This window comes from Borostomias antarcticus (assembly GCF_949987555.1).
Source record: "Borostomias antarcticus genome assembly, chromosome: 4".
Lineage (NCBI taxonomy): Eukaryota > Metazoa > Chordata > Actinopteri > Stomiiformes > Stomiidae > Borostomias > Borostomias antarcticus.
Window position 1 is genome coordinate 18,645,392 of NC_140237.1, and position 20,000 is coordinate 18,665,391.

At 51.2% G+C, this 20,000-nt stretch overlaps 2 protein-coding genes across 2 annotated transcripts in view; both read left to right on the top strand.

The window, feature by feature from the left end:
* The window catches only part of znf507 (zinc finger protein 507), a 9,446-nt gene extending 2,166 nt beyond the window's left edge, over positions 1-7,280 (top strand). Inside the window, exons 2-7 of the mRNA XM_084436526.1 lie at positions 15-2,284; positions 4,132-4,249; positions 4,414-4,525; positions 5,948-6,052; positions 6,525-6,659; positions 6,829-7,280. Of these exons, the coding sequence (XP_084292652.1) occupies positions 17-2,284; positions 4,132-4,249; positions 4,414-4,525; positions 5,948-6,052; positions 6,525-6,659; positions 6,829-7,240 (3,150 nt within the window). The 5' untranslated portion in view covers positions 15-16 and the 3' untranslated portion in view covers positions 7,241-7,280. The remainder of the gene's footprint in view (positions 1-14; positions 2,285-4,131; positions 4,250-4,413; positions 4,526-5,947; positions 6,053-6,524; positions 6,660-6,828) is intronic.
* A 6,595-nt stretch (positions 7,281-13,875) lies between these two features.
* Positions 13,876-20,000, top strand: part of dpy19l3 (dpy-19 like C-mannosyltransferase 3) — a 46,873-nt gene continuing 40,748 nt past the window's right edge. Inside the window, exons 1-3 of the mRNA XM_084436575.1 lie at positions 13,876-14,071; positions 14,783-14,900; positions 15,239-15,366. Of these exons, the coding sequence (XP_084292701.1) occupies positions 14,792-14,900; positions 15,239-15,366 (237 nt within the window). The 5' untranslated portion in view covers positions 13,876-14,071; positions 14,783-14,791. The remainder of the gene's footprint in view (positions 14,072-14,782; positions 14,901-15,238; positions 15,367-20,000) is intronic.

Sequence of the window (20,000 nt, forward strand, 5' to 3'; positions counted from 1 at the left end):
TCGTACGCTCCCAGGTATGGAGGAGAACAGCGGTGTGGCTGTCTTCGTCCCACACTCTGCTCCTCAGGACTCTGTCTTCACAGCGGACATGGAGACGGCCTTAGCGGTCTCTCCCTCGACCGTCCCGGACCCCAGGCCCGACGGGGGGACGGAGGACAGCCAGAGGATGCAGCAGAGCAAGGCGGCGGACTCTCTCATCCAGGTGATCGAGAAGCTTAGTAAGATCGTGGAGAAGAGGCCCCAGAGGCGCTGTTCCCTGGCTGGCCAGAAGAGGGTGCTCTTGGGCTGCGCCTCTGCCCGGGGAGGCACAGACAGCCGGGAGGGGAGTAGAGGAGCCTCCCCCTGTAAGAAGGCCAGAGAGAGCGACGAGGGAGAGGAGGAATGCCACGAAATCCCGTTAGGCCCGAGTAACAGCGCCCCCTCTGGTAGCAACAGGACAGTTACGTGTTATCAGTGCAGCCTGTGTCGGTTCCTGTCCCCCACCCTGTCTCAGCTGAGGGAGCACCTGTGCCAACACAACGAGCAGCACAGCGACCTCATCCTCATGTGCTCCGAGTGTCGTTTCACCTCCCGCCACCAGGAGGAGCTGGAGCAGCACGTCAGGCTTCACATCGACGGCGACGCAGAGAGGGGTTGCAAGCCGCCCGCCCCACCCCGAGAGAGCGAGGACGCGTTAGGGGCGTCGGTGGTCGGCAGCGTGGGAGCAGAGGTCTTCAAGTCGTCGGCAGACTGCGCCGAGGAGATTCCAGCGAAGAAGAAGTGGTACAGCTATGAGGAGTACGGCATGTACCGCTGCCTGATCTGCAGTTACGTGTGTGGCCAGCAGAGGATGCTAAAGACCCACGCTTGGAAGCACGCCGGCCTAGTCGACTGCTCGTACCCCATCTTCGAGGACGAGTCGGCGGCTCCCAGCAGACGAGAGGCTCCTCCGTCCCCAGCTCTGCCGCCCCCTACTGGAGAGGAGGAGGCGGTCGTGGTCCTCACCCCTGTCGCAGACAAACCCCAGGCCCTGCACAAGATCCCCGCCTTCAAGCTTGAGCTCTGCGCCCCAGCGGTGGAGGGCGGGGCGGAACCGGCGCCGCCGCAGCCAATCAAAACGGAGAGCCCGGCGGAAGGGCCGTACCCCGTCAAAGACCCGACCAATGAGGAGCCAATGGTGGAGGTGCAGGTGACCACGGAGGCGGAGCTTGAGGGCGGTCCCCACGGCGACGCGGTGGCAGACAGTCTCCTGTCGTCGGCGCAGAAGATCATCAGCTGCAGCCCCAACGGCGCCGGCCACGTCAACGTCATCGTGGAACGCCTGCCCTGCGCCGAGGGACCCGGCGCTGCCAAGCCCCTCCTCCTCGCCCCGGAGGCGGGCGTGGAGAAGAAGAGCCTGTTGGCCGGAAACCGCGAAGATGAGGGGGCGGAGCCTACGGAAAACCCAACGGGGTCTCAGCCGATCACGACTTACAAACAGGAGCCGTCGGAGGAGGTGGTGATTGGCCGGGGAGGCGGCGGCGGTGATGGACAGCTGGCGTCGCCCCCCCCCGCCCCTGGCGAGCGCCCCCCGGACGAGAACGTGCCCCCGGCGAGAAGAAGGACCCACTCCGAGTCCCTGAGGCTGCACTCCCTGGCGGCGGAGGCGCTGGTGGCCATGCCCATGAGGACCCCCGACACCGGGCAGAGACCCCCAGAGACGGCCGCCGCCGGCCCCCTCCCCGCCGCCGAGCACCCGCCCTCTGAGGGGCCGGCTCCCGGCTTCGGCGCCGCCCACGCGTGGGTGGAGCTCCCGAGCCAGGCCAGGGAGGGCGAGGGCGGGCTGGGGCTGGACCTGGGGGACGAGGGGCCGGCCAAGGCGGGCATCAGCGTCTCCCTGCTGACCGTCATCGAGAGGCTGCGGGAGCGCTCCGACCAGAACGCGTCCGATGAGGACATCCTGAGGGAGCTCCAGGACAACGCCCAGGTCCAGCCGGCCGCGGCGGCGGCGGGGGGCGGAGGGGTGGGCGGCGGCGGCGGCGGTTGCGGCGGCGACGACGAGATCGGCGGCGCTCCGCAGGGGGGCCTGGTGGACTACCTCCCCGGCACCGAGCGGCCCTACCGCTGCCGTCTGTGTCTGTACAGCAGTGGGAACAAGGGCTACATCAAGCAGCACCTGAGAGTGCACCGGCAGAGACAGCCCTACCAGTGCCCCATCTGTGAGCACATCTCCCTGGACAGCAAGGACCTGGAGACACACATGATCCACCACTGCAAGACCAGGATGTACCAGTGCAAGCACTGCCCTGACACCTTCCACTATAAAGTGAGTCAGGCCGGTATTATCAATAATTAAATCCTTTCTAGTGGTGGTTACTCTAATTTAATTATAGTTTAGTGCATGGGTACATTATAAAAGTTGGTTTGGAGAAGCGCCTGAAGTTTGAAATGAGGACAGTGATTCTCAGTGTCCCTGAACTCTCATATAATATTGAAGCTCGCCCCCCTCCCCCCTCTCTCTTCAAATTGCCCCGGAGTTTTTGTTTCTTGATGACCCAAATTGCTCCATAAAGTTTAGATGAGATAAGGAAAGCTTAACTGAATGGTAAAAGAGAGGGAGCTGGAGAGCGAGAGAGAGAGTCAGTCTGGCCTCTTAGTGGAGGTAGAGAGAGTCAGCCTGGCCTCTTAGTGGAGGTAGAGAGAGTCAGCCTGGCCTCTTAGTGGAGGTAGAGGGAGTCAGTCTGGCCTCTTAGTGGAGGTAGAGAGAGTCAGTCTGGCCTCTTAGTGGAGGTAGAGAGAGTCAGCCTGGCCTCTTAGTGGAGGTAGAGAGAGAGAGTCAGTCTGGCCTCTTAGTGGAGGTAGAGAGAGTCAGCCTGGCCTCTTAGTGGAGGTAGAGAGAGTCAGCCTGGCCTCTTAGTGGAGGTAGAGAGAGTCAGTCTGGCCTCTTAGTGGAGGTAGAGAGAGTCAGTCTGGCCTCTTAGTGGAGGTAGAGAGAGTCAGTCTGGCCTCTTAGTGGAGGTAGAGAGAGTCAGTCTGGCCTCTTAGTGGAGGTAGAGAGAGTCAGTCTGGCCTCTTAGTGGAGGTAGAGAGAGTCAGTCTGGCCTCTTAGTGGAGGTAGAGAGAGTCAGTCTGGCCTCTTAGTGGAGGTAGAGAGAGAGAGTCAGTCTGGCCTCTTAGTGGAGGTAGAGAGAGAGAGTCAGTCTGGCCTCTTAGTGGAGGTAGAGAGAGTCAGTCTGGCCTCTTAGTGGAGGTAGAGAGAGTCAGTCTGGCCTCTTAGTGGAGGTAGAGAGAGTCAGTCTGGCCTCTTAGTGGAGGTAGAGAGAGTCAGTCTGGCCTCTTAGTGGAGGTAGAGAGAGAGAGTCAGTCTGGCCTCTTAGTGGAGGTAGAGAGAGAGAGTCAGTCTGGCCTCTTAGTGGAGGTAGAGAGAGTCAGTCTGGCCTCAGTGGAGGTAGAGAGAGTCAGCCTGGCCTCTTAGTGGAGGTAGAGAGAGTCAGTCTGGCCTCTTAGTGGAGGTAGAGAGAGTCAGCCTGGCCTCAGTGGAGGTAGAGAGAGTCAGCCTGGCCTCTTAGTGGAGGTAGAGAGAGTCAGTCTGGCCTCTTAGTGGAGGTAGAGAGAGTCAGTCTGGCCTCTTAGTGGAGATAGAGAGAGTCAGCCTGGCCGCTTAGTGGAGGTAGAGAGAGCTGGAGGGGTGGTTGGTGTTCAGGAGGGAGGTGGAGGTTGATTTCATAGCTGCCAGGAGAATAATAATAAGAAATCTTTGTCAGACACCACACTCTTTCACACATGACCTGGGCGACGCTTGGAACACACACACGCGCGTTCAGAGCCACCGAGAAAATGTTCTTAGCGCTTCCATCCCATCGTCCTTCCCCCAGGGAGCCGGAAGCAGAGGTCATTACATGAGGTCATTTAGTTCTGGGGAGGCAGACCTCCTGTCTGTAACTGGGGAGAGGTTAAGTTCCTCTCTGAGGCTGTTAATATTGAACATGGGAGCTTGGTGAGGGTTTTACTAATTAAGATTGCATCAAATAAACTTCTCCAGAAAAGAGACTTTTCACTCCAGAAAGTTTGGCCGTTTTTTTGAGAGCACAGTCAAGTTCAGAGTCAGTTTGGGTCGTGATCATGCTTGTATTGATGAGCAAACTGATCGCGCGTGTATTGATCACCTCACAGAGTCAGCTGAGGAGCCACGAGCGCGAACAGCACGGAGTCCGAGACACTACGGCAACAGTCACCCTGGTAACTGAAACCATGGCAACCATGGAGGAGTCAGAGAGGACCACAGACGAGGGTGAGAGTGATGTGTGTTTGTTCAGTAGCATCATATCCTGGCCTGCAAATGTACAGTGTAATAGGCTCCCTGTGGACAAAAGAATAAGCCTGAGACATTTGTTTGAGCGGCGAGCGTAGCCAGCGGGGTCCTGCTGGGTTGTGATCACGTCTCTCACTCTGCAGATTCAGCCAGCGTGCAGAAGGTGTACAAGTGTGACGTGTGTGACTACACCAGCGCTACCTACGTGGGGGTCAGGAACCATCGCAGGATACACAACTCTGACAAGCCTTACAGGTGACTACAACTCTGACAAACCTTACAGGTGACTACGACTCTGAAACCCTACAGGTGACTACGACTGACAAACCCCTACAGGTGACTACGACTCTGACACCCTACAGGTGACTATGACTCTGACAAACCCCTACAGGTGACTACACCTCTGACGCCTTACAGGTGACTATAGCTGAATCCCAATCTGAGTGCGCAAACCGCACTTGCGGCCCCTCGCACTTGTGGCCTGAGGCCTGAGCACTTAATTGACGTCAGCTGGAAGGGCCAGAGGGTGCAGGGCCGTGAATTAAATGGGACAGCACTTCCAGTTTCGCTCAATGCCCCTCCCACTTCGTTTTCATTGGCTGCCGCGTTCCTCCGACGCAGAGGCTGCTCTGACGCTCCCTTCAGCTCTGCAAATTGACCGATTGACGTCTGTTTTAATTTAATAATAATAAAAAAATTAGGTTGGGTGGGATATGTTTGCAGCATGTGGATTTCAAGATAAATGTTGTTATCTGCAAATGTCATCATTTATGTGTGATGCACTCGGATCATGACTCGGATGCACTCAAGCACTGTGTCACATGAGACGCGGTGGGCTGTGGGTATTTTCTGCTCCTAAGTCCGTGAAATTGCGGACTTTCGGTAAGTGCGGTTACAGTGCGCAAAATGGCGGCGTGGCGCACTTGTGGACCTAGCAATTCCGTTTTGGAACTACCCTGAGCCCTTGTGGACTTAGCGGGAACGCGCATGTAAGGCCACAAGGCCGCGAGTGCTCTGCACTTTCGCCTAAGTGCGCGATTTGGGATTCAGCTTATGACTCTGACTAACCCTACAGGCAGGATGACAGGTTTTCTTTTTAGCCTTTCACATTAAACAGTATTCCATATAATATATACATTATGTCCAGCAGAGGGCAGTGTGGTCAAAGGAAAGCTCCACCTTGACTGAGGGGGTAGTATTTCACACACAGTAACATAAGCTTATCCATCCATGTAAACTGATAGGCTTTGTTGTGGTAAAAAAACACTCTTAAGGGGTGTGAGATATCGCAAACACACACACACACACACACACATTCTCTATTCTGCCCTATTGAGACACACCGGTTATATTCTGCTCTCCAAACTCTCAGATCAGAACTGCTAGCCTTGGGCTACACTCAGTTTAGCCCTCATCAGAACAGCTGGGCCAGAGCCATATCTCAAAACTGTATAAAGAGCGTTTAAAGTTAGATAGAACTGTTTATTTATAGTATTTTTTTTTAAACCACAGGTATCCACCCACCTTTGCTATTTTCAGGAATGTGTGAAGTTGAATATTATTTTCCGTGTTTAGTTAGTTTAGATTTTTGCTAATAGACGATGTTCTCTAAATGACTGTGGCATAAGATGTGGAGAAAAATACTGAACCAGGAACCCTTCTCTGTTCCTCTCCCAGGTGCTGCAGCTGTGACTTCGCTACGACCAACATGAACAGCCTGAAGAGCCACATGAGGAGACACCCGCAGGAACACCAGGCCGTGCAGCTGCTCGAGCAGTACAGGTGACACACCTACCTGTGTGTGTGTGCGCGTGTGTGTGTGTGCGTGCGTGCGTGCGTGCGTGTGTGCGTGTGTGCGTGCGTGTGTGTGTGTAAGTGAGTGTGTGTGTGAGTGAGCATTTTGAGGGTGTGTGTGGGTGAGCATTTTGAGGCTGTGTGTGTGTGTGTGTGTGTGTGTGTGTGTGTGTGTGTGTGTGTGTGTGTGTGTGTGTGTGTGTGAGAGAGACGCTATCTGATAGATCAGTATCTGTTTGCCTCCCAGCTGGTCTCTGAGGAGTCTTTAGCAGAACTGATTCTCCTGATAGGATGGACTAGGGGGGGATTAACAGAATCCCAACCAGCATATCCAATCAGATGAGACTTGATCCCCTTCCCTCCCTCCCTCCCTCCCTCCCTTCTCACTCTGCCTCTCTCCCACATTCTCTCTCTCTCTCTCCCTCCCCCTCTCTCTCCCTCCCTCCCCCTCTCTCTCCAGGTGTTCCCTGTGTGGCTATGTGTGCAGCCACCCTCCCTCTCTCAAGTCCCACATGTGGAAGCACGCTGGCGACCAGAACTACAACTATGAGCAGGTGAACAAGGCCATCAATGAGGCCATCTCCCAGAGCAGCCGGTGAGTGGAGCATCGTGGGAACTGTCGTTTTTACCCTACGAACATCTTAGATTCCTGGATATGGTATATGCAATGCCAAGCTGAATGTAGTAATAGTAGTAGTATTAGTAACAACCCTCTCTCTACCTCTCTCTCTCTCCCTTCTCCCTCTCCCTCCCTCCCTCCCCAGTTCCCCTGCTCTCTCTCAGAAGGCCTCCACAGTGGTGGATCTCCTGGCGGAGCGCTCCAGAGCTCTGCATGCTGGGAAGGAGAGAGAGGAGGAGAGGGTGTCGGCGGAGCCAGCGGCGGACCCCCCGGGCCCCGGGGCCCCAGCGGAGCCTCAGTGGAACCCCAGAGAACAGTCGGGCAACCCCCCCAGCCCCCCGGGGAAGGAGGGCCTCCACCACGCCCGGCCCGGCCCAGGCATGGAGTACTGCGTCCTCCTCTTCTGCTGCTGCATCTGCGGCTTTGAGTCCACCAGCAAGGAGAGGCTGATGGAGCACATGAAGGAGCACGAGGGGGACATCATCAGCATCATCCTCAACAAGGACCAGCAGCAGCAGAGCACGGCCCAGCCTGTAGGGGGCAGCACTGTGCAGTGAGACTGCGTTCATCCCGCTCTGCTGTCCCTCTCTAACTCTACCCCACCATTGAGACTGAGCAGGGGGGGGGGGGGTGGATCCACTGGTCTGGGGACAGTTCTGGACCCCTGCTGCTAATGCTACAGTTGATGGTGCAGGTAGGACAGCAGGTCCTGGATCAGTCCGGCTGACCCCCCCTCTCACCTTGTGCCTGGCTCCACACCGCCCGAGGACCTCCGTTCTCTGCTCCTTTGGTCTCTAGACTTGTTTTTACTGTAAGGAGGAACAATCCGGGCCTAACGGCCGACATTCAACACATACTAGCTTTCAATGAACCTCAGTTGAAGACATTGCAATAACCTTCACCTCAGTACGACAGCTCAGACACATTAGATACCTCAACAGCTACCACACATGTCCATCTATCGGTACAGAGTTCAGTCCGTGTTCATTTCATCCGATGACGTTTTAACTAGCGCCGGGCAGCTTGTGAATTCATATACTGTAATATTGTTTAAGCTTGGTATACGGTCATTGTGACATTGTGCTAGTTGCCGAGTCGCTTGGCGTGTGTATCACTGTTTGATGAAATATGCGTTGATATTTAGCTCTTTATGCATGAAAGGTTTCCGTTAATGTGCTCTTAAAAGAGCAAATCATTATTTTTTTTACAGATCTTTTTTTTGTTTTTTGTTCTGTTTGTTATGTGACCTCTACTTTGGAGATCAAGGTCGAGTCCCTGATGGGTTTGGCCCAGGCTGAAGCCTAGAGTGGCTAGAAGTTGATTTCACTGCAAACAGCCTCTCCATGTCACTTGAGGCACTACAACATGAAGACAGAGTAGAGGAATTTGAAAGGGATTATTAATAAATAATCAATAATGGGGCATTGAGGGGAATATTCTAGACTGGCAGCTTGGTTTGTTCATGAATACACAAGAGGGAGTAGTAAGTTATTATTACGGTTATAATATTCATGTCTCATATTTCCCAGGCTTTACAGTAATCTACAGTCTGCCTCATGCAGTTTCCAGGTTCCTCATGGACCATGTTGACATAATGATGGTGTGGTAGGCTATCCTAGCCATATTGATCCTTAACATATTAGAATCAAGATAATCCAGTATCTCTCATTAGTGCTTTATTGACCATTTGCGGATATTAACACCTTTTACAACTGCATCTTTTACGACGGCAAATTACTTAGTAGTCTGATTGAGTGCCTGTCTTTGTGTGGTTATTGGAAGGCGGGGTTCTCGCTCAGCTAGCCAGACTTGGTATGCAGGGCCTCTACCTCCCTGTCGTCTCTGTGCCATTACTGGTTCCCTTGTTGATGGAATATGAGGAGGACATTATGATGAAGAGGGACAGCTCAATATTATATTCTTTCACTCGGGTCTGTGGCTCTTCTTATTATGATGGCGGATTATTATTGGCTTTGCTTCATTTACCATTCAAACTGTGAGTGACAGAGAAACGGCGACAGGGTCTGCATTCAAACCGCCCCCATTTCTATTAACGTAACATGCATTTTAATGGGAAGCTGTCAGAATTAAAGCAACACAACCAACCAAAATGTAAGTCACCAGCTCCCTGGCATTAAGACAACTGTTGGACAAAGGTTGAAACATGTCCTGTAGTGGGGCTGCTCATGTCTACCATCTATACAGAACACTTCCTGTCGTGAGGGGATGCAGTTTGACAGTGGGAGAAGCGATTGTCCAGAATCCAATTAGAATCACCACTTGAAGGTGCCGTTGCGCACCGCGGAGAAGTGTGCGTTCCACGTCTAGCCCAGAGAACGCGGATCATCAAAGCAAGAGAACCGCTGTGTGTCGTTCTGTTTGTCGATGGCGTCCGCTCTGTTGTGCCTTGTGTTTCTGAACCTCACACAAGCTAGGTGTGTATGTAGGCATTAGCTGTGTGTTAGCTTAGCTGGCCCTTATGCGTGTCTGCATGTCAGTCCAGTATGTCTGCCTGCATGTGCAGCATGTCGTCAGCCTGCAGTAACTCAGTCTGTGAGCGCCGTTTCCACCTCTCCCATCATCAGCCAATCAGAGTGCTGCTGTCAGAGACGATTACAGCTAAGAGATCACATCCATCCACTGAATCCCAACTATGGAAGGATCACAGTACGACCATTTCCACCTGTCGGCCATTTGCCTCATGGGAGATGTGGTAACTTGTTGACTTTGATCTTGATCTAACATCTCTGGCCGAGCCCTGCTCCGTGTTGTTTTGGGCAGGCAGCTGCTAGTTCCATGGAGGTGCCGGGGCCTTATTCAATCAAAACCTGAATACAGCCTCTCAGTTCTGTAACACCCCACCCGTTGCTCTGTGTTATACCCAAACACTTGCTACTGTAACATGGGTATATGTACAATGACTAGTTTATTTTCTCTAGTATTGCTACTATAACATGGGTATATGTATATAATGACTAGTTGAAATTCTGTAGGATTGAAAACTGACATTTTTAAATACTCTATTTTTAAAATATAAACAGCTAAATACGAAAAGAAATGGGGAAAATGTTTTTCTAGATAACATTGTGAAATGTGATTGGGATATGGGTGTTTGTTTTTAATTCAATGTAAAGCATTTGAGGGAACTGTTGCAGTACGTTTCATGAGCTGCATTGAGCAATGTGCATTGAAGCCAAAGGATGCCATTTCTGTTGGTGCTGATGAGTTCTTTCATGTGTTCCGTTACCACTTCAGTGAGAACCGGCCATCTAGGTCTCGGAGTGATGCTTGCTTTGTGTTTTATTTATTTTGAAGCATAACGGACAGTATTATGTCATGACTTTGCCAATGTATTTTTTGGTATTAAATACTATGGGGGAAAAGTTGTTTTTGTTATTGTGGTAAAAACAAGATCCTTTACTCCATCGGACTTCATACTGTGATCCTGCTTGAGTACTTCCAAGGGGCATCTTCCTCCTCGTTTGAGCAGTCTCTGCTCCGACATTGGTTGGTAAAGGCTGTTTTGAGGACCGCAGGCTTGCTGATGTCCACTGGTGTGAGGTCAGAGACAACCTCCAGGAAAGGCGTGTTTCAGGACGTCCAGGTGGAGCTTGTGACTGAGACTGACCGCTCTAGCGCCTGCCTTGTGTATTGAGTGCAAGTCAGTGAAGACATTACTGTGCTCAAACATTTAATTGTAGCCTTCAGTTGGGAGGGGAAGTCAGTCAACCAGAAGGGACACCGGGAAAGCCCTGTAATTGCTGAGAAACCTCGGCAAATGAAATGAATTTGAAAGCAGCTAAATCATAACAAGGGAAGCCCTCCTTTCATGTGGTTTTAATAAGTGTGTGAGTGCAGCAGTGTAACCCAGGGGCTGGCGGAGCCCTGATAAGCACAGTGTGTATTCTCCTGGTTAGGAAGGAGGAATGCCAGTCATTATAATCCCCTCATTTTACATGAAACCCTGGCCGCCTCTCTGAGCTGCTCAGGAACTCATCTCTGCAGCTCACACTCATTTACAAGATCAAGTCTTCCTCCTAAATCTTTTTAAAGGGCTCCCGTGAAAGTGGAGATCAAGGCCAAATTGGAAAGAAAGAAAGGAGGAAAGCAGGGACTCGTCGATAGAGCAGACTCATGTTACACTTGTATAACGTTTAATTCCCACATTCCCTTGCTCTAAAAACCTTGTTTTGTGTTCAAGTAAAGGGCAAAGAATCACAAAGAATATTCTATCCCCGGCTTAGAGGTCGGGTCTAGAGAGGGAGGAAATGGGACTTATCTTTAATAGGCCACACAGGCTCACTGACTCTGCGTCTGCTAGGGCCGTGACTTGGGCCCAACGCCCCTCGGATGGCATGGGCTAGGAGTAGGGAGCAGGCGAGGCATGCTGTGAGAGAAGCCGCAACCTACTTTCCTTTCTGGGCGTATAAAGAAACAAACCCACACAAACTTCTGAGGAGAAGAGAAGAAAGAACCAGGGAAAGGAGCCATTAAACATTTACGCTTTTCTCCCCCCATAATCCTTGGCTCCTCCAAGCAGCCTGCCCATTTATTTTCCTAAATCTCTTTGATAATCTTCAGCCTTTCATGTCAGCAGTCGGGCTGCACTCTCTTTTCCATCTGAATGCCCAGAGAGTTCCTCTACTGAAATCCACGTGGAACGTAGTGGTTTAGTTTTGGAGTGAACTTTTCATCTTTAAAAATTGATGTGACATGATGAATTATAAAGTGGTCATTTTTTGAGATTGGAGTTGCTGTGCAGTGATTTCTAGAAGTGATACAGTTCGTCTGGCATGTGTAAAGAATGTGCCTCATGAAAAAGAAGACGGCTTACTTCGATGATATGCAATTTTCCCCCAGGATCAATAAAGTACTACTACAACAACAACTACTACTAGGCCTACTACTAAATACACTTTACCTCATGGTGACGGTGCTGTATTTCTTTTGTATTTTCTTTATGTCCAAACATACCAGGATGGTATCTCTGGGGAGACTATCAGACTCAGGACCAACCTCAGAATTGTACCTACAGTTACGAGCACATCAAACAAATATTGCAAGCAATACAATACACTGAAAGCTCCTCTCCTATGACACAGAAACTCATTACATTACATTATATTACATTACAGTCATTGAGCTGACACTTCAAAGCGACTAACCGTAATTGCCTTTAACGTAGGAAAAGCCAATGTACTACTACTTGCTAGAACTTACAAGTGCATCTCCTTTCTAAAACTGACTAAGAGCATAATCTAGTGCTGATGGCAAAGTGCAAGAATAGCAATCTAAAATACAATAGGTGCTTAAGAGGGTGGATCGTTGTAGTACTTCTGGAAGAGATGAGTTCTGAGCTTGCGACGAAAGATGGGCAGCGATTCTGCTGTCCTGACGTCAGTAGGTAGTTCGTTCCACCACTGAGGGGTCAGGACAGAGAAGAGCTGTGACAGTGTTGATCGACCGCAGGCGCCTCAGAGTGACGGGGCAACCAGTCGCCCTGAGGTAGCAGAAAGTGTAGCGGTCGGGAGGGGGTATAGGGTTTAACCATGGCCTGGAGGTAGGAGGGGGCTGTTCCTTTCATTGCCCTGTAGGTTTGTACCAGAGTTTTAAACTGGACGCGAGCTGCTACAGGGAGCCAGTATAGGGAACGGAGAAGGGAAGTTGTGTAGGAGAATTTGGGGTGGTTGAACACAAGGCGAGCAGTAGCTTTCTGGACAAGTTCCAGGGGTTTGATGGCTGACCCCGGGACGCAAGGAAGGAGGGAGTTGCAGTAGTCCAGGCGGGAGATGACCAGAGCCTGGATGAGCACCTGTGCCATTTTGTCAATGAGGAAAGGGCGAATCCTCCTGATGTTGTAGAGCAAGAATCTGCAGGAGTGTGTGACGGATGTCATGTGTACAGAGAACGACAGTTGGTCGTCCAGCGTCACACCCAGATCCACTCCAAGATGTCAGCCAAGCACCCAGCTATGCGTGTCTCCATGTGTCAGAAGGGGGAAATGACAGGACCACCAGGACATAGCAGTGATGGGAGAAGCCATGCGAGTGAATGACAGAGCCCAGGGATGTAGTGTAGAGGGAAACATGGAGAGGACCCAGGACAGACCCTTGTGGAACCCCCGTAGTCAGACTACGTGGTTCTGACATCGACCCCCTCCCTGTCACCTGGTAGGAGCGGCCCGTCAGGTAGGATGCAAACAGGGAGTGTGCAGAGCCAGCGACGCCTTTCTCCTCGAGGGTGGAGAGGAGGATCTGGTGGTCTACCGTATCAAATGCTGCTGACAGGTCTAGGAGTATCAGGACAGAAGAGAGAGAGTTCACCCTCGCGGCATGGAGTGCCTCCGTCTCTGCAAGGAGGGCGGTCTCTGTCGAGTGGCCAGCCTTGAACCCGGACTGGTGGGGGGGTCTAGGGAGGGGTTAGGGAGGTCTAGGGAGCATGTGGTGGGGCGGTTAGATGTTACAAGGTTGAGGACCTCGTTGGGGGAGAGGGGAGAAAAGTTGGGATAAGGTGGGACGTGGAGAGAAGGGGGAGCAGAGAGGGTGGGGGTGAGGAGGTGAGGTTGGTGCATGGCACGTCGACTGGGTCGACTCCTCTCCTAGGCCATTATAAAACACTGTAGACTTTTCTCCTAGACTGTTACACACAGACTACTCCTCTAAGCTATTAGCATATAACAACACAGCAGACTTCGCTCCTACACTATAACACAGACTCCTCTCCTAGACTATAACACACAGACTCCTCTCCTAGACTATAACACACAGACTCCTCTCCTAGACTTTAACACACATACCCCTCTCCTAGAGTATAACACACAGACTCCTCTCCTAGACTATAACACACAGACTCCTCTCCTACACACTGATTCTCTCCTAGACTGTAACACACAGACTCCACTCCTAGACTATAACACAGACTCATCTCCTAGTCTCACACTGCAGACTGCTCTCCTACAGGCTATTATCAATACACCACAGACGTCAGTTTCCACGAGTCTGCAGACCTGGAGACTGGTTCAGTTTACAGTTCATCTTTGTGGCGGTGATGATATTGAGTGCACCATGCCCCCCGTCCATGTTGACGTTCGGGTTAATAGACAATTGAAGACAACCGACGTGTCGTCTTGCAATTGCGTGCTTTATTCGGCTTGGAGGGAGCCTACGTTTTGTGGGTAGAGTTTTGCCCTGTTTGCGGTTCTCAGATGGTCTATAAAACTGGTCCAGTTGCAATACGGCACGCCGTGAGGATATTGGCTACATGTTTCAAGCCTGCAACCTAACCTCAACTCGAAGCTGCGCATGTATCGAGCGACTGTGGGAGGGAAGAGAAGAGAGAGGGACAACTGGATATCCGATAACGGGTTGCAAGGAGGGTGAGGCTAAAATGTATGGACACGTGTAATCATATCTTTATTTGTTTATATCACTTACGGCGTTCTCTATCGAGCGATCCTGAAACCGATGCGGAGACTGTCCATTTGACGCGACCGAGATAGCGAGTGATGCGATCTGTGATTTCATGACATTCTAGCAGCGGCGTGAGTAGGAAATGCCGCTGCAAAACAGGCCCGCGAATGAATGAAAAAAGACACCATCAATGAAGAGACATCCATGCAGTTCATGCGCGTTTTCAATTAATAGGCTACCGATTGTGTGTTGTACGTGTGATTATTTTCCTTCGACGAAACTTCCATGGGTTGTGTAGTGAAAGATGAACTAAGCGAGCAGCGGGTCTGCCGGGACATTTTGACGTGTAAATAGGCTACGTGTTTCCCATGGGATAACAGCTAGCCTAAACATCACCACTTGATTAAACGAAGTCAGTTGCCTACCTATACGCTGTGGCATTAAACGGGTTTGCATCTGCCTTGTCCTTTGATATAGCCCAATTCAAGTATCATATCCATCTCTGCAACTCTCATCATTGCGAGTCTGGCCTAGTCATTTTATTAAATCTATAAGTCTCTCTGCACTGTCTCTCTACCTTTCTTTCTAATCTCTCTCTCTTGGCATGATCGGACTGTTTCCTACAGGTAGCAGCTAGAGGCCTATGCTGTGTAGAAGAGCCTGCATGCTGATCTTGTGTGTTATTTCCAGCGTCCCGCCATGACGGCCCTGAGGCAGCGGAAGGGCAGCAGGGCCAGCCAGGCGGGGCCTGAGGTCCAGGACCACAGGCTGACCTCCGCAGCCGAGGGCTCAGACGGAGCTGCGCACGGTGAGAGGCCAGGTCCTACACAGTCAGGGCCCACAGTCTGACAGTACATCCATATATCACCAGCTCTCCCACAGCACCGTGTGAGCACACCGGCCTTCACTGGCCAGCGTCTCAGATGTCACGGGTCACCAAACCACCTACAAACTAGGACCCCATAGGACCATCATCACCTCTGCACTGTGCACTAACTAACTAGTGATAAGCCATTAAAAAAAGAGTTGGGCTAACCCCCTCTGGTGTCTCGTTGAGTATCGTCAGCCACAAACGTGACTTAATCTGCATTAAGACCCTTTAGCCAACTGTGATGTGCTAGTCTCTTGAATGTTGTCTCCTTGTAGGTGATTGGTCGTGGGCGGCTGTGATCTGGACTGCTATTGGCTGGACAATGGGAGTGAGTTTAGGTCTGCTGTGCTGTATCTACGTGGCAACGCTCCATGAGAATGATCTGTGGTTCTCCAACATCAAGGTGAGACTCTCTCTGACATGATGGATGCATACAAGGAGGGACAGCTCAGATCTGGGTTGAATATGTGTCTGTTACAACCAGAGATGGTCTGCTTCAAACTTATGGGTCTACTGGTACAAATATTATGGCATAGGTGGTCTGGTATAAGTGTGTTATGGTGTCAGAATCCGAATGTGTTTATTGCCATGCAGTTTGTCAACGTACTAGGAAATACATAGAGTATTATGGAATAGGTGTGAATAGGTGTCTTACAGTATAGGTGTATTGTGGAGTAGGTGAGTTCTGAAGTGTGTATTCTGGTGTAGGTGTGTTATGAAGTAGGTGTGTTATAGTGTGTTATGGCGTAGGTGTGTTATGAAGTACAGTAGGTGTATTCTGGTGTGTTATGGTTTAGATATCATTAAGTTGGTGTGTTATGAAGTAGGTGTGTCATGAAGTAGGTGTGTTATGAAGTAGATGTGTTATGATGTGTGTTATGAAGGTATTATGATGTGCATCATAGGAGATGCATTGTAGATGGCATCATTTGTAGATGTATTATGTGAGGATTTGGCTCAGTGTCTCAGATTGTGGCCAATCTCACAGAATTTACGTAGGTGAATTTGTTGTTGCAACATTGGCACATGAAAGCATGAACACCTCAAGCTGACATAGCATGTTTTTCCCACATTTCATAGTTTTATTTCAGTATATCTTCAAAATCCTCTAAGCCCAGAAAAAACATGGCAGGTTGTTTTGAAATCCAGCCTTTAACTAACCGAGTCTGAAAAAGAACACTTCTCAGAAACCAGGAAAGACAGACACACACAAACACACACACACACACACACACACACACACACACACACACACACACACACACACACACACACACACAGGCTAGTAATAATAATATATTTTAATTATAAAGCACTTTCATTGTCAGACAATCTCAGTGCTGAATGCACAGGCATGCGCGCACACGCACACACACACACACACAGCAACATACTGTAACCCTACTATGCTCTGCCGGAGAATATCATATCCTAACCTCCAGGAGAGGTCTCTCCAGCGCTGTGTTTTGGCCTGGCGTGGTCACAGAGTAGGATAGACTGTGAGTCTGTTGGCTCTGCTGTGTTCTCAGTCTGCTTCCTCTCAGCTGCCCACGCTGGCCCCTACAGAGAAGAGCCCATTCGACAGGTTCTAACTGGTTTCTGACTGGACTCAGTCATCACACGAGGGGGAATCTCTCCCACACAAATGCACAGCACAGCTCAACCCACCACGGAGGCAGTCTGCGCAGAATCGTTTGGGAGTGTGTGTGCCGTGTGTGTGTCGTAAAGATTCGAAGCACATGACTTATTGAGCTAACCTACATGGGAACATTAGTAGTATATTCTTATCTGAATTCTGTTGTTTCTCTCTCTCTCTCTCTCTCTCTCTCTCTCTCTCTCTCTCTCTCTCTCTCTCTGTGGTGAAGAAAGACAGATGTTCTCATTCATAATAAACCTGTCATTCTCCAGATCTGGTATCGTCGGCCCTCATTTTGACCGCTTCTAACTCGTCAAGGCGCTTGCTAGGTGACATCATTGCACATTGCGCCGAGAGACGTTATCCAACTGCTTGTGGGTGTGTGTGTGTGTGCGTGCTCGTATGTGTTTGCGTGCAGCTTTAGGCCTGCTTTTTCCATTTCCTCTGACTTCAAAGAGGGGCAGGCTACCAAGTGGGAAACATGCCACGCAGATGCACATGGGCAATGGTTCTGTAGTCACGAGCTGAGCTGATGACTCATACTGAGACTGCTGCCCACCTAGTCTATGTCTTCCCTGGTTAAGACCCTGCTCTGCCCAGGGAGACCAGTGACCGGGACTGAAAACAGCCCTTTGCCCAGGCCATCCTCAGCAGCTCGCTCTGACGACCGCAATGTGGTCTAGCGATCGTGAGGAAAACTGGAGATAAACATGCAAAAAATGCTTTATCTTTCTCTCTCTCTTTCTCTGTCTCCTTCTCATCTCCCTATGACCTCTCCCTCCCTCCCTTTCTCTGTCCCCACCCTCCCTCCTTCCAGTTATCTCTCCCTCTCTCCCCCCCCCCTCTCTCTCTCTCTCTCTGAATGTGGCTGTTCACCACTGCAGTGGTGAGTGGCTGTTAACTTGCAGCTAATCCGATGTGACTTCACAATGCAGCATGGGAGACTGGACTCGCGTCTGCATAGTTTCAGAGAGCTTGCTGTTCTTAAAAGAGGCCAAGGACAGCTTGTTATTATCCCACGCGATTGTCAGCATCAACCATGCTGGACTTACACCAGAGAAAGGCATGTTCTGTCTCCGAAATAATCTCCTGGGGAATATCTCTCTGTTCAGAGCGAAACAGCTGCGTCCGGCGCCCCTAAATTCATCAGGTGTGAAGTCACGGCCCGAACAGTAATAGCACCTAGCGGGTTTATTTCCGAACCGCACCGGTCTGCCCAGCACACTCGGCTCCAGTTTCAGATAGAACCATCTGACAAACGTTCTCAACATTTTCCAAACAATGTTCCAACTTTTCTCTCTCTCTCTCTCTCTCTCTCTCTCTCTCTTTCTCTCTGTTTTTGTAGTTGTGCTGACTGAGAGGTCACCGGTGGTTGAGTCTCTCCTCTCTCTCTCTCTGTCTCTTAGTTCTCTGGATGACAGAGAAGACAGGTCCTCTCAACTCTTCCACGCTGCAGACAGGGTTCATACTCGTACCCTCTGGTCCGGGTCTGTGAGGGTTGTGGTCAGGCAGGAGGTGGCCAGTCTGGCAGGACTGCGGTGGGACTAAGGAAACAGAGGAGGAGAGGGTGAAAGGGTTAGGCTTAAAATGTCTTCTTTCTTGTGACACCAGAGCTCTTCTGGACTATGAGGATATTTGGTCACACGAGCAATTCGACCGCTGCTGCTCCTCTTGCTCAGTGTGGCGCGTGCCTCTTCAGGACTAGAACAGGCTCCCGACCAGGGAATGTTACGGCGGTTTGCTGAACGTCTCCTCGACCCCAGACATGGATGTTCGGAGGAGAGGAAACTGGAAGAAGCTGGAGAGTTACTGGGGCATCTCCCAGGACCAGCTGCCCGTTGAGGGCTGCTCTGTGGTGGGTACTGGACCTGACGGGGATCCCCGGACACGGAGCCCGCCCACTGGAACGGACATTCCGCCTCCGTGGCCGTGGCGACGGGTGGTGGTCATGGTAGCGGGGCTGCTATTTGCTGTAGTAACGGGCCTGTGTCACGCCTGGTGTGTTAACTCCATACATGAGAACCTGCTGTGGTTCTCGCAGCTGACGGTAAGCTCTGAGCTCCGAGCCCTGGCCTGGCCTGGACAGAGACGTTTACAATGGAAGAGTTGTGCCGGGCAGTGGAAGTTTAGACTTACTTTAGTTGATACTGCAACCAATATTTAATACTACAGCCAATATTGTTTCAATTACTAAATGTAAATGGAACTGTGAAATGTGTACTACTCATTGTAATGGACTCTTCTTCCCACCTGTGGTTGTGTGTGTGTGTTTGACAGGCCTTTGTTCTACTTTTCATTCATATTTAGTGTTGCCCACACTTACCTCTTGTCTCTAGCTCAGTGACCAGCTTACAGGACATGCAGGATTAGGGTTAGGTCCCCAGGGTTAGGTCCAGGAGTAGGGTTAGGTCCCCAGGGTTAGGTCCAGGAGTGGGGTAAGGTCCCCAGGGTTAGGTCCAGGAGTAGGGTTAGGTCCCCAGGGTTAGGTCCAGGAGTAGGGTTAGGTCCCCAGGGTTAGGTCCAGGAGTAGGGTTAGGTCCCCAGGGTTAGGTCCAGGAGTAGGGTTAGGTCCCCAGGGTTAGGTCCAGGATTAGGGTTAGGTCCAGGAGTAGGGTTAGGTCCAGGAGTAGGGTTAGGTCCAGGAGTAGGGTTAGGTCCCCAGGGTTAGGTCCAGGATTAGGGTTAGGTCCAGGAGTAGGGTTAGGTCCAGGAGTAGGGTTAGGTCCAGGAGTAGGGTTAGGTCCAGGAGTAGGGTTAGGTCCCCAGGGTTAGGTCCAGGATTAGGGTTAGGTCCAGGAGTAGGGTTAGGTCCAGGAGTAGGGTTAGGTCCCCAGGGTTAGGTCCAGGAGTAGGGTTAGGTCCCCAGGGTTAGGTCCAGGATTAGGGTTAGGTCCCCAGGGTTAGGTCCAGGAGTAGGGTTAGGTCCCCAGGGTTAGGTCCAGGAGTAGGGTTAGGTCCCCAGGGTTAGGTCCAGGAGTAGGGTTAGGTCCAGGAGTAGGGTTAGGTCCCCAGGGTTAGGTCCAGGAGTAGGGTTAGGTCCCCAGGGTTAGGTCCAGGATTAGGGTTAGGTCCCCAGGGTTAGGTCCAGGAGTAGGGTTAGGTCCCCAGGGTTAGGTCCAGGAGTGGGGTAAGGTCCCCAGGGTTAGGTCCAGGATTAGGGTTAGGTCCCCAGGGTTAGGGTTAAGTTTCCAGGAGGATAGGGTTAGGTCTCCAGGGTAGGGATAGTTCTACAGGGCTAGTTCTCCGGGGTTAGGTCTCCAGGGTAGGGTTAGGTCTTCAGGGGTAGGGTTAAGTTTCTAGGGTAGGGTTAGTTCTCCAGAATAGGGTTAGTTCTCCAGGATAGGGTTAGTTCTCCAGGATAGGGTTAGGTCTCCAGGGTTAGGTCTCCAGGGTTAGTTCTC